Below are 14,105 nucleotides of genomic sequence, written 5' to 3'. Positions count from 1 at the left end.
TGCTTCTCCTCCAAGTTTGAAAATCTCCACTTGTATCCCATCCGCTCCTTTTCCATTCTCCACGTGTTTAGTAGTGGTTTTGACTTTGTCCATTCTTGGTGGGAGTCCAAGATCATCTTTGGTGGGGAATTGGGGGAATTCCTTGAACATGCCCTCATCTACGATTGTATCACGGTTTCGGAGCTCTTTGAAGTGTTCGCTCTATTGAAGGTTGATGTTTTTTCAGGCTCCCAAAGGGTTCCGGCCTTACTCTACATCAGTTTGAGGGTTCAGGTGCTGGGTCCAGATATTGCCTTGGTGGCACTGAAGAAGCCCTAGGTGTTGCACTTGTTGGCGAAGAGTTGCAGCTCCTTAGCTTTCTCAGTCCATTGGTTCTTGATTTCCCTTCTTTGTACCACCACCTTTGCTACTTGATGAGTTCTACTTTTTGCCTTGCTGGTGACGTCGTTTTGCCAGGTGTGGAGAGCTTTCCTAGTGTCACTGAGGTATTGGATGATGTGGCCATTCTCATCAAACCAGTCTTGCTGTTTCCTGGTTGTGTAGCCGATGGCTTCTTTACAGCTTGAGACAATAGCTATCTTCAGCTCTTTCCAATTTTCCTCCACTACATTAGTATGAATGCTCTGGAGACATTGGTGGAGGCGTTGTTGGAAATTCATTGGCATGCTTGACTCTTGAAGCCACTCAACGTTGATCCTTGCCACCTTGCTGTGGTGGAGAGGCTTGAACATTCTGTTGATCCGAGGAACGATACTGTCATGAGTCTTAAGCCCCTGGTAGGATCACCCGTGATGGTAAGATCGGGGAGGAGGAACCCGACAAAGCACAATCCAAAACAATTCCTCAGTGGTGGATCAGCAAGATATTCGTGCAATATCATTGACTGCAGTGACGGTTGACGGCCTCAGCAGAAGGGAGATCCCCAGCCATCAAGATTCCCTTGCTACTGGAACTGGACCTATCTTCAATCAAGGGCCGTGCGTTTGCTAATGTGCAACGACATTCCCACATTAAAAGATGTCCCACAAGGCGCCTACCTAGAGGAAACCAACATACCCCTCACACAGACAAGCCCTGTGGTGATTGGCAAGAGGTGATGGGAATAGGACCGTGAGATTTGGAAATCCCGAGCTTTGGAGAGGCTCACAGGAGGTGGAGTTTGATTCAATCACCTCACTCATGGATTAGGACCAGGAGAGCATTTTGGCAGCTTTCTTCATGACTGAGCAGCCCTCTTCAGGATCCACTCTGCTCACCCTGCATGGGGAAGGGGTGACAAAAGGTGCCCTTAAAAACAGTCTGTTCCGTCTTCAACCTGGCTGGAAAACCACATCCAGCAGGCTCATCTACTTATAGTCAGAAAATCAAAGTTAAACTCATTTTCGGAACAGGAATGTACGAACCCTCGTGGATAATGAGCAAAACAATCGACCGGAGTGGAGAACTGCCCTCATTGCCCTTCAACAGTGCCATCGCTGCCCTGCAAGAGACTCCGAGAGCAGGTGAAGGGCAGCTGAGGGAAGGAGGTAGTGGTTACATCTTCTTCTGGAGAGGAAAGCCCGAGGACCAGAGCAGGACACATGGAATTGAATTTGCCATCAAGAACAAACTCATCAACTGACTCTCAAAACTCCCTGTCAGCATCAAGTGCCTCATGTCTACAACCTGCCAAGGGCCAGCAGGCAAGAGTCATGAGTGCCTACCCCCTAACACCAACAATGAGTCCAAAGAAGGCTTCTACTCCACGCTGGACAACATACCTTTCAACATTGCTAAGAAATCATCTCCTTGGGAACTTCAACACCAGGGCTGGAAAGGATTCCGAACTCCGGGAAGGAACCATTGGGAAGGGAGGAATTGGGAATTGAACTCTAATGGGGTTTTCCTGTTCACCAAATGCATGGACCACCAGCTTGTCATCACTAACACACAGCTTTGCCAAAAAGACAAGTTTCAGACTTCCTGGAGACATTTCCGATCAGATCACTGGCACATGATCGACTTCATCATCCTCCGATCCCGAGACCAAAAGGGTGCCCTCATCACCAAAGTGATGACCAGTGCCGATGACTGCTGGACAGACCACCAGCTCATCCATTCCTCCATCAAACTCCACCAGAAGCAGTGGAAGGAACAGCTCAGATTCTGCTGGGCACATTTATGCAAACAGGATAGTTAAAATTACACTGATGTTTTAATGTCCAGGTTCAGTAACTGCAATTCTGGATCCGGACAGAAAACCAAACAGCAGTTTTTCATCTGAACTAACCTTTAATTTCATGTTGACTTTCTTCTCTTCGCCGCTCCAGTTCCTTCCTGTCATAATTCAATCTCTTCAAACACATGATGCCGTAATGTAAACATGTGCTGGAAACAAGACGGATATTAGTCAGCACAATTTACAAAAAGAAGCCCGAGTTTTTTCTGTGCGCGTTGTGGGGGTGGGGGTGGGGGGGGTGAGTGGGGGGGGTGTGGGGGGGGGGGGTGTGTGGGGTGGGGGGGTGGGGGGTAGTGGGTGGGGGGGGTGGTGGTGGTGGGGGGGGGATGGTGGTGGTGGGGGGGTGGGGGTGGGGGGGGGGTGGTTAGTTGGGGGGGTGGTGGTGGGGGGGTGGGGGTGGGGGGGGGTGGTTAGTTGGGGGTGTGTTGGTGGGGGGGGGGGAGTGGGGGAGGGTCTGTGGGGGGAGGTGGGCGGGGGGGGTTGGGTGGGCGAGGGGGGTGTGGGGGGGTGTGGTGGGGTGGGGTTGGTGGGGGGGAGGGGGGTGTGGGGGGTGTGGGGGGTGTGGTGGGGTGGGGTTGGTGGAGGGGTGGGGTTGGTGGGGGGGTGAGGGGGGTGTGGTGGGGTGGGGTTGGTGGGGGGGTGGGATTGGTGGGGGGGTGAGTGGGGGGGTGGGTGTGGGGCGGTGGGTGGGGGGTGGGTGGGGGTGGGGGGTAGTGGGTGGGGGGGGTGATTGTGGTGGGGGGGTGGTGGTGGTGGGGGGGGGGGTGGTGGTGGTGGTGGGGGGTGGTGGTGGTGGGGGGTGGTGGTGGTGGTGGTGGGGGGGGGGGGGGGGGTGGTGGGGGTGGGGAGTGGGGTTTGGGGGGTGGGGTGGCACGGTGGCACAGTGGTTAGCACTGCTGCCTCACAGCACCAGGGACCCGGATTCGATTCCTGGCTTAGATAACTGTCTATGTGGAGGTTGCACATTTCTCCCCGTGTCTGCATGGGTTTCCTCCGGGTGCTCCGGTTTCCTTCCACAGTGCAAAGATGTGCGGGTTAGATGGATTGGCCATGCTAAATTGCCCCTTAGTGTCAGGGGGCCAGATCGGGTAAATGCATGGCATTATGGGGATAGGGCCTGGGTGGGATTGTGGGACTCAATGGACTGCAGGATTCTATGATTCTATTTTATCCTTGGCTCAATGTTAGACCGTTTGAGCCTGAAGGTTGTAGGTTCAAGGCAGGCTTTAGAGACTTGACCATGCAATCTAGGCTAACACTTCAATGCAGAGAGTTGCAATGTTCAAAGTGCTGTCTCTGTTGGAGAAGGTGTGAAACTTAAGCCCTGTCTGCCCTCTCACATGGGTAAAAAATGACACTTTTCAAAGACCAGGGGATCTGGTACCCGAGTCAATATTCATTTCTCAAACATTTCACTACAATTTTGTAACCAATCACGTGGGATCTTGAATGGGCAAGTTGGCTGTCTCATTTTGTCCCCACAGTCACTACATTTCAGAAAGACTTCATTGACTGTGAATTGCTTTGGGGCACCATGAGAGCATGAAAGGTGCTATAAAAATGCAAGATCTTCCTGATTGGGACAAATTTGCTTTCGGCATCGAGACGCACAAACCAGTTGATTCAAAAGCAAACGGTTTATGAAATTCAAACACACTCCGGATTATTTTATAGAGTAAATGCACAACATTCGATTGTGCCTCTTCCTTCATAATGTGGACCCAAAGACAATGGGCAGGATTTTCTCCAACCCTTGCAGAGTGTTTTGTGGTGACGAAGGTGGGCCACCATTGGGCAGATCCTGCTGTCAGACCTGCTGAGATTTTCCAGCATTTTTTGCTTTAGTTTCAGATTCCAGTATTTGCAGTATTTTTGCCTTTATCTCAATGTTTAACTCTACTCAGGTTGATGTCAATGTGCAGGAACAGTAAGTTTCCAAACATCATCATTGGGAGGGATTTTCAGCACAGATTCAATATATTTTAAAAATTCACAATCTTTCTCATTAGGTGCTAATTTTCATGATAGGGTCTTCATTTAAACTGTGGTATAACCTAGTAGGCGCATGGAAAGGCCAACTTTACGCAGCTGCAGAACATTGAGCCTGGATCATAACTCACATCTGCAGGCTCCATGTACCTCTTAGAGATACCATGTGCTTCTTAGCTTACTCTTACTGGTCTCAAACTGATACTTGGGTTACTGCAGTATTAGAATGGAAAACTGCAACATACTAAATCAATCTGGGTGGGAAATATCTGTACCTGGTATCACATCGGGAGTTAAAATGGCACACTTGTAGATCAGTTTGTTCACAGGGTCTTCCTGCTTTTGGACATTCTAATGCGCTGACTGACTGCATCTCAGTCAGAGGTTTACTCAGCTGAATGGCTCCCTCTAATGCATGCATTTGCAATCTGACTACAAAAAACACAACAGCTCACCGATGAAAGCTGTCAACCATTTTCAGATGCATTCGCAGGTCTTTCTTCGTGAGGTGGTCAAGCATTCGAGCATCTACCAGGCACTCCATGAAGTAGCTGCGATACTGGGGCAGTCCAAGGCTGGGAAGCCACTCATTGCCAATCCACTCGTGGTTCATATCTCCATAAGCCAACGTCTGGTGAGAAGAAGGGATAAAGTCAATGCTGATGGAAAGCCACTGAGGTCGTCTTCTGAAAACAGAGGCTAATCCCGTAATCCCGGATGTGGCACAGTGGTTAACACTGCTGCCTCACAGCTCCAGGGACCCAGGTTCAATTCTGACCTTGGGTAACTGTGCGGAGTTTGCACGTACTCCCCATGTCTGCGTGGGTTTCCTCCGGGTGCTCCCGATTCCTCCCACAGTTCAAAGATGTGCTGTTAGTTTGATTGACCTTGGTAAATTGCCCCTTAGTGCCAGGGGGACGAGCAGGGTAAATACGTAGGGTTGTGGGGATAGGGGTCAGTGCAGGCTCGATGGGCTGAATGGGCTCCTTCTGCACTGTAGGGATTCTATGAACCGATATTATTAAACTGCTGGAAGTAATATACAAACAGAGTAGGAAGGGTTATGGGTTCAAAGATCCATTTGCAAGCAGGTTCAGAAAGTGTTTGCCAACCTCCAGGTATCTCAGAGGTTTGCAGGATGGAAACAGGCCCTTCGGCCCAACTTGTCCATGCCGCCCATTTTTTTTAAGCACCTAAGCTAGTCCCAATTGCCCACGTTTGGCCCATATCCCTCAATACCCATCTTACCCATGTAACTGTCTAAATGCTTTTTAAAAGACAAAACTTTACCCGCCTCTACTACTACCTCTGGCAGCTTGTTCCAGACACTCACCACCCTCTGTGTGAAAAATTGCCCCTCTGGACCCTTTTGTATCTCTCCCCTCTCACCTTAAACCTATGCCCTCTAGTACCTAATTTCTGATAAAGCAAAGCAACAACAGACCATAACTCAGAAAGCTTTTGGGTGGAGGGAGGGTATTCTATAAAGAGAAAGAAACACCGTTATATCCTGTTATTTTAAACAGCTTGTCAGGTGCAGCGAAATAAGCCATGGATTAGCTTGAGAACATATTTAGACCGACCCACATTCCCCCTTCCCTCCTCCATCCCGGATACCCCGCCCTCCGCAGTGATCACCTGAGAGCATCTGGTCTTAAACCACGTGCAAAATTATTGGTTAAACATTACAGCCAGACTCCTGACCACCTGAGAGGAACGATGCCCAAAACCAGCTCCACACTTACATTTTCGGAAAGAAATGGATGTTGATTTATTAACTTAGCAAAGCCGTCAAATGAAGACTTCTTCTGCTAAAACGAAAAAATGTGCAGCACTGACAGTAATAACCCGTGTGGAATAACTGCTAATCGCTCTTATCCTTTTGGACAAATGTCAAAAAAAGAAACATTTTTTTGGGGGCAGGATGCGAGACTGACTGCGAACGTGCAAATTTAGTCTTGAGAGCCAGACAGTGACAGCTGTTCTCATCCTTTTGAATCTCCTCCAAGAGTTTAAAGCAGCACTTTATTAATGTGAATGGGTCAAGTATTTGAAGCCCTGAAGCTGCAGCTAAGATATTTCTGCTGCAGTCAGAAGGCACTGTAGCCTCAGTGCACACCGAGCTTCTACATAGCAAGCAACAACCACTGACTGTAGACCCCGCTGCGACGTACAGCTTCACTCGTCCATTAACAAGGGTGGAAGAAAATACAGAAAACACCTCTGGAACAAGACTCCTTTCACAACTCTATGGTGTGCTGTCGCTGTAGATACCAGCTAGGCTACAATTATCCACGTGCCCATTCTTCATATTTAAGCTTCGGCACCGGGGGATGGATATTAACTTGGAGGGAGCGCGCATAGGCTGGTTTTAGGTTAGGAAATCCAAACAAGTGGGTTTTCCACACACCCTGCTGAATTTACCAACAGGATCTGACCACCAGGATCAATTTCCTGGATGTAGCCAATCTGCCAGGTAGGTTGGGGGGCGGGGGGGTGGTTAATGGGCAAAGTACACCGCCCAAAATAGCAAAGCCTATCAGTTCTATTGAGGAACTCTTTCTAAGGTGACAATTGCTCTTTTCGAATCCATTTGGAGCATTGTGAGTTTTGGAGTTGGAGTTTTGGGCCCCGTATCCAAAGAAGGATGTGCTGGCCTTGGAAAGGGTCCAGAGGAGGTTCACAAGGATGATCCCTGGAATGAAGAGCTTGGTGTATGAGGAACGGTTGAGGACTCTGGGTCTGTACTCGTTGGAGTTTAGAAGGATGAGGGGGGATCTTATTGAAACTTACAGGAAACTGCGAGGCCTGGATAGAGTGGACGTGGAGAGGATGTTTCCACCAGTAGGGAAAACTAGAACCAGAGGGCACAACCTCAGGCTAAAGGGACGATCCTTTAAAACAGAGATTAGGAGGAATTTCTTCAGCCAGAGAGTGGTGATTCTGTGGAACTCTTTGCCACAGAAGGCTGTGGAGGCCAGGTCATTGAGTATGTTTAAGACAGAGGTAGATAGGTTCTTGATTAGTAAGTGGATCAGGGGTTATGGAGAAAAGGCAGGAGAATGGGGATGAGAAAAATATCAGCCATGATTGAATGGCGGAGCAGACTCGATGGGCCGAGTGGCCTAATTCTGCTCCTATGTCTTATAGTTCGACGCATGCAGGTTCAGAAAGTGTTTGCCAACCTCCAGGTTTCTAATTTTTGGTAAAGCAACAACAGACTATAACTCAGAAACTTTGGGAGGGAGGGAGGCTATTTTATAGAGAGAAAGAAACACTGTTCGGCCCTCTTATTTTAAACAGGGATGGGAGCGTGGGTCTGATCACAGGTTAGTGAAGCAGTCAAAACTGATTCAGCAGCTCAAGTGGTAAGGAGCCAGCAATCCTCACCTCGTTTGATAACCGTTGGATTTTCCAGGGCCTGCACTCAGTAGGCCAGGATTGGTTTTAAAATGGTGGTTAATTTTGAGGCATGCAACCTCATTATAATATTAAACTGGCGAAGCCTGCTCCTCCTGCCAGCGGGTTGGTTGTCTACACTTGCTGTCTCACCTTCGCTAAAATCGTAAGCGGGCAGATTGGCCGCAGGATTCAGACTTCTCAAATTTTAACCTTTCCCCCAATCCTAAACTGCCTGATTTTTAGGGATAAAATTACACTCCCTACCTCCTTCACCCTCCCATCCCACTGCAACTTGTGAGCAAGGTGTCCAGTCAAACACATTATTGCGTAATGTTTAATAACCCGTCACTGTGTAATGTTTAATCTTTGCCAATGGCACAGTTTCATTTAGCTGCAGCAACAAAGTCTGAACGTTCAAGTGAGTTTGGAAAGCAGTTCCTATTTAAATTAATACAATTTTATTCTGAAATCGAATCGACTCTCAGAATTTTCACCAAAACCTCTTGTGGATCGGTCTCCAATCATTGTAATACTTCAAAACCAAAAAGAGGGCCTTGGGTTTTATGTTAGGGCAGGGATTGCAAAGCAATGTTTAAGAAGTCAGTATTACAAGTTGTTTGAACGGAGAAAGCAGTAACATCGGAAAAGATGATTTAACCATTGCACCATGTAAATTCCACTCTGAAAAAAGCAATTGTTGCCTTAAAAAAAGGAGTTCCTCAGTAGAACTGACAGGCTTTGATATTTTGTATAGTAAGAAGTCCCAGGTTAAAGTCCAATAGGTTATTTGGTAGCATGAGCTTTCGGAGGGCTACTCCTTCATCAGAGTGACAAGAAATATCTACAACAAGAACTTTGCCACATTAAGTCTACACTCTACTTAATGGACTCCCTTCACACAAGGTTAGCACAGGCCCACTTGTTCTCACTCCATAAGAATTAAGAGTCAGCCTCCCACACATCGGTTCCGCCTCACACGGATGGCAACGCATAGTCAGATCAGCAGATAAAAGGAGTCCGACACTAGTCATCTGAAATCCTTCACTCCATCCTTCACTCCCACAAAGGCAGAAAGCATCTCCCAATAAACAAAGAGTTTGCAGCTAACCATGCGATTGTGGACATGTCTGTATTGAGGAAACAGGCCGCAGCTTACACACTAAAGATGTGCGGGTTGGGTTGATTGGCCATGCTAAATTGCCCCTTGGTATCCCGGGATGTGTAGGTTGGAGGGATTAGCAGGGTAAATATGTAGGGTTATGGGGATAGGGCCTGGGTGGAATTGTTGTTGGTGCAGACTCGATAGGCCGAATGGCCTCCTTCTGTACTGTAGGGTTTCTATGATTTCTATGACTATACGCAAGGAACATCAAAACTGTTTCAAATACAGTGAATGGGACAAGTCAGCTACCGTCAAACATGCTCGAATGGATAACTACCACATCCAATAGTTCTTCTCAAGGGCAATTAAGGATGGGAAATAAATGCAAGCCTAGTCAGCGACACCCATAGCCCATGAATGAATACAAGAAAATCTAGACTTATCCCATTATGCACTGGCATGCAAAATGGATCAGAGGGTGTTTTCCTGACCAGTTAGGAGGCCTTCTCATCCGTGACATTGGCCAGTCTTACTCAAGAAACACATTACCCTCCATTCTACATAGCTGACCAATCAGCAATAAGAATGTGAACACATACCAACCTATGGCAAATCCAAGAGCCTAACCAATCTTCAATAAAACCCCACCCTTAATCCCATCCTCCATTATGTATTTGTTGCAATCATTCCTCCGGATGACTGGCACAGTACACTGCCTGAATCGTCAAGCCTTACCAGTTTTTCTGAGGAACTCTTTGAAGGAAACAATTGTTCTTTTCACAAAAACGTTGACATGGTGTAATGGTAAAATTGTTTGAGTCAGAATTGTTGTTGAAGAGGGTATTGGGGAATCTTATAGTTGGGGAAAGGAGTCAGAAGAATGAAGAGATTTGAAGAGCAAGTTCCGTATTGGGGAGACGAGATGGGTGCCATCAATGGTAGACATCTTGGAAAAATATACTTAACACACATTATAATCATAAGTCAAATTCAAACATATCTGAATGTCTTGTATACTCACCTGAGCCCAACTGCCCTCCTCATTCTCCTAACAGGTTAGCAAGTTAGTAAAAGCATTAAAAAAAGAGGAAAATGAAAAAAAGAACACTCTGATTAGTTCAATCAATGCACCTAAATTGCTGGGCTAGAACATTATTTCACCTCATCAATACAGTTTTGCAGCAGAACACATGGTAGATTTGGACGGTAAGCCTCAGTAATTCAAACTCCGCAACAGTGAGGAAACAAAGTCTGGATATAGCAAGCAGCATTCCATTATCTTAGCCACTTTTGGCAATCAAAGACATAATCAGACAAGAACACTGCACCTCGCCAAGACAGGAATGTTGACTACACTTTAATGAAAGAGATAAAATCAAATCGATCTCTGGAAAAATAAGAGCTACCATCTCCTCCCCACCATTGGATGATGGGGCAAGGAAATTAATGGTAAACAATACAAAACCCGCTTTTTAAACTTCTGAACCATGGGAATAAGGAAGGGAACTCCATCGGGGTCGATGAGGATAGTGCAGGTCACACTGTGTGAACGGACTTTCAAGAGAGTTTGATAAAGAACCACATAAAGACTTATTTGAAATATTGAACACCATGGGATTAAAAGGGCAGTTATTGGGTGGATGTAATTTTGCCTAAAGGGACTGTAAATCGAGTAGCAGCGATGAGTAGTTGAAGGAAATTATCTGATGGGGGCACGGATGGGGCACAGTAAGACAATACACTCCCAAATCCAGACTACAGTTCATGCCACCTCTGAGGGGCCATGAGCCACAAGTCATGGACAAGATGGTCTGACTGCAGAAAAATAGCCTGCCAGGAATGGGGGCAGGAATCCCAAAATTGGGTCCTGCCCATCATTTTTAAATAGCTCTGTGAAAAAGCGGGCCATAATTGTACAAAGTCAAGCAAGTTATTCCAAAACACTGACCAGGCCCCGACTGAAGTATTGAAGCCAATTTAGGTACCACAATTTAGAAATGGTGTCGAGGCCTTGAGAAGGGGGTTTACTAGAATGGTACCAAGGATGAGTGGCTTCAACTATGTGGAGAGACAAGAAAAGATGGAGTTGTCAGAGAAGAGAAGGTTGAGGGGAAATTTGATGGTGATGTCCAAAATTACGAGGTACAGTCTAAATAAGAAGAAATGGTTTCCAGTGGTTGTATGGTCAGTAACCAGAGGACACAGATAAAAGGCATTGCTGAAAATAAATAGACATGCAGGCAAAGCTTTTTGACTTGCACTCATCAGGACAGGTTCTCAAGAATACCAAATCTCAAAGGGAAGAACAGGTAATACTCCATGAGAAAAGGGTGCTGATTGGTTGGCAAGTGGGATCTGATTGGGTAGAGGTGCCGTCATGGAGAATGTAACAGGGAACAATTATCCCCTAAGATTTTGATTAAGTTCAAACCAAGCAAGTCGACTGATTTAAGATAATCAGTGGCTCACTTACACTCGTTAGAAGCTACATATGCAGAGCACCCTTTCCTTTTCAAACAGAGAGAATATGTCCAGAAATTGCATCTTTTTCAACCAAACAAAAGCTTGGTTGGTGAGGGGGAAGCAAATAAACCCTGGTGCATTCTCCATGGCAACATCTGTACCAATGAGAGATCATTTGCCAACTAATTCGCACCCTTTTCTCCTGCGCATAAATTGCTGCTGCCGATGAGTTTTGATATTCTTGAGGACCTGTCCTGATGAGTGCAAGATAAAAAGCTTCAACAGCATGCCTTTTTTTTCCAGCAATTTGATACCTATCCACTATAGGGTATAAGGTCATTGCTAAAGGACCCGAGGTGACTGAAGAACACATTTCCACTCTGTTACTATGATCTGGAAAGTATTAGCTGATAGAGGGAAGGAGATTCAGTAATACATTTAAAAAGGGAATTGATAAATACTTACAGTGGCTTCATCCCACGCAATACCATTCTATGATTCTCTTTGAATAGTCTTGAGGGTTGATGTGGATTTGTCACATAATTTACTCTTTAAATCATTTCAATCATTAAGGTGACAGAATAAAACACCTTCTGTCACTCGATCACAGCGGAATCAAACACTCCAGATAAGCATGCGTTAGATACAGGGTCAAAATCCTTCCACGTTGGATCTTCAGCGCACTTCAACCTCAAGCTTGTTAACAGCATTTTCTGACAAACTCATTTGTCATTCTTGCCCTCCTGAACTAACAAGCTACTGGCTGGCAGTTCATCACACAATTCTGGACTGTTCTGATTGAGAAGGCTCAAAGGAAAGCAACATCAGGATTTCCTGCACATCGATCAAATATTCTGAATCGCAAGATGTCACTGACAGGGTGGGACGAAATGATCTTCTTCACCCAAACCAAGTGGGCGAAGTGGAAGGGACGGGTGTTACAAACCATTGTGCTGCCGAGATTCAGCACCTTAACACAAACAAGTTAGCGGCACGGTGGCACAGTGGTTAGCACTGTTGCCTCACAGCGCCAGGGACCCGGGATCGATTCCCGGCTTGGGTCACTGCCTGTATGGAGTCTGCACCTTCTCCCCCTGTCTGCGTGGGTTTCCTCCGGTTTCCTCGCACTGTTCGAAAGATGTGCGGGTTAAGTGAATTGGCCGCGCTAAATTCTCCCTTAGTGTCAGGGGGACGAGCTCGGGTAAATGCATGGGTTTATGGGAATAGGGCCTGGGTGGGATTGTGCTCGATGCATGCTCATTGGCTGAATGGCCTCCTTCTGCACTGCAGGATTCTATGAATTGAAAATGTCCGTGTTGAACGCTATCACGTCATTTCATTTGACATTCTGAAACAATTAAACCTTCCATCTGAGTTTGCGCAGAAATTGTTATTTATTTTTGGGTGCTTTTCAGGTTAAACTGCTTCAACCCATCTTGGATGCAACTGATTTCCTCCCTGGTTTCTACTAACACTACTCGAGTCAATAATGACAATTCTTTAAACTTTCCCTCTCTCCCTGTGGGGAAGCATCTGGCCCCTCATTCAGCAATACAAAGACTCACTCAATAATACAAATACACGGAAAGTGTCCCATCATCAACACACCATCTTGCCAGTGGTTAGCACCGCTGCCTCACAGCGCCAGTGGTTCGCACCGCTGCCTCACAGCGCCAGTGGTTAGCACCGCTGCCTCACAGCGCCAGTGGTTAGCACCGCTGCCTCACAGCGCCAGTGGTTAGCACCGCTGCCTCACAGCGCCAGTGGTTAGCACCGCTGCCTCACAGCGCCAGTGGTTAGCACCGCTGCCTCACAGCGCCAGTGGTTAGCACCGCTGCCTCACAGCGCCAGTGGTTAGCACCGCTGCCTCACAGCGCCAGTGGTTAGCACCGCTGCCTCACAGCGCCAGTGGTTAGCACCGCTGCCTCACAGCGCCAGTGGTTAGCACCGCTGCCTCACAGCGCCAGTGGTTAGCACCGCTGCCTCACAGCGCCAGTGGTTAGCACCGCTGCCTCACAGCGCCAGTGGTTAGCACCGCTGCCTCACAGCGCCAGTGGTTAGCACCGCTGCCTCACAGCGCCAGGGACCCGGGTTCGATTCCCGCCTTGGGTCACTGTCTGTGCGGAGTCTGCATGTGCTCCCCGTGTCTGCGTGGGTTTCCTCCGGGTGCTCCGGTTTCCTCCCACAGTCTGAAAGATGTGCTGATTCGGTGCATTGGCCGTGCTAAATTTTCCCTCAGTGTACCCGAACAGGCGCCAGTGTGGCGACGAGGGAATTTTCACAGTAACTTCATTGCAGCGTTAATGTAAGCCTACTTGTGACTAATAAATAAACTTTAAAACTGTACATTGAAACATCATTCTGCTTTCACTGTTCCGCTTCCCAGAATATGTCACAATTATTAAACTAGATATGGCTTCCTTTAAATGGGCAAGTATTTATCTCATCATAAAACAATTAAATTGCATTGGGGAAGAAAACTTATACCTTGTAAGTAACAAATTTCATTAATATTTATCAATGGATAAGAGAGGAGGGTTTGAAAAGAGTTAAATGAAAATAATGCAAATCGAGACAAGATTCTTCAATGTAGCACAACCAAGTTGGACAGGGATGGACTAACCGTTTTTGCTGAAGCCGCCATGTTTTCCATTTCCTCATGTGTAACCCAGACATTTCCAGAGGACTAAGTGGAAGGCCCAAAAAAGCACAAGGACAGTCCAGTAAGCAGTGTTAGAAGAGAAGAGTGTTAGACGACAGGAAGAAGTGAAGTAAGAGATCGTTCATGAAAACAAACACTGCCATTGTTGCTGGCAGAATCAATGTTACAAAGCGAAACAGATAAGAGTTTCAAAGTCTTGCGAACAATCATTCCCTTCAAGGTAGATCCCCATGCCTCCAAAGGTGCTTTCCCTTCTGCAATGGAGAGTC

At 46.9% G+C, this 14,105-nt stretch overlaps 1 protein-coding gene across 3 annotated transcripts in view; it reads right to left on the bottom strand.

Annotated features, from left to right (window-relative positions):
• Positions 1–14,105, bottom strand: part of LOC144479200 (liprin-alpha-2-like) — a 159,063-nt gene that overhangs the window by 26,301 nt on the left and 118,657 nt on the right. For all 3 annotated transcript variants that reach the window (XM_078197859.1, XM_078197860.1, XM_078197862.1), the window contains 2 exons: positions 4,663–4,838; positions 2,270–2,367 (listed from right to left, as the gene is read on the bottom strand). In XM_078197859.1, the coding sequence (XP_078053985.1) occupies positions 2,270–2,367; positions 4,663–4,838 (274 nt within the window). The remainder of the gene's footprint in view (positions 1–2,269; positions 2,368–4,662; positions 4,839–14,105) is intronic.

The sequence above is a fragment of the Mustelus asterias genome, chromosome 25 (assembly GCF_964213995.1).
Source record: "Mustelus asterias chromosome 25, sMusAst1.hap1.1, whole genome shotgun sequence".
Taxonomy (NCBI): Eukaryota; Metazoa; Chordata; class Chondrichthyes; order Carcharhiniformes; family Triakidae; genus Mustelus; species Mustelus asterias.
This window is presented reverse-complemented; position numbering and strand designations above follow the sequence as displayed.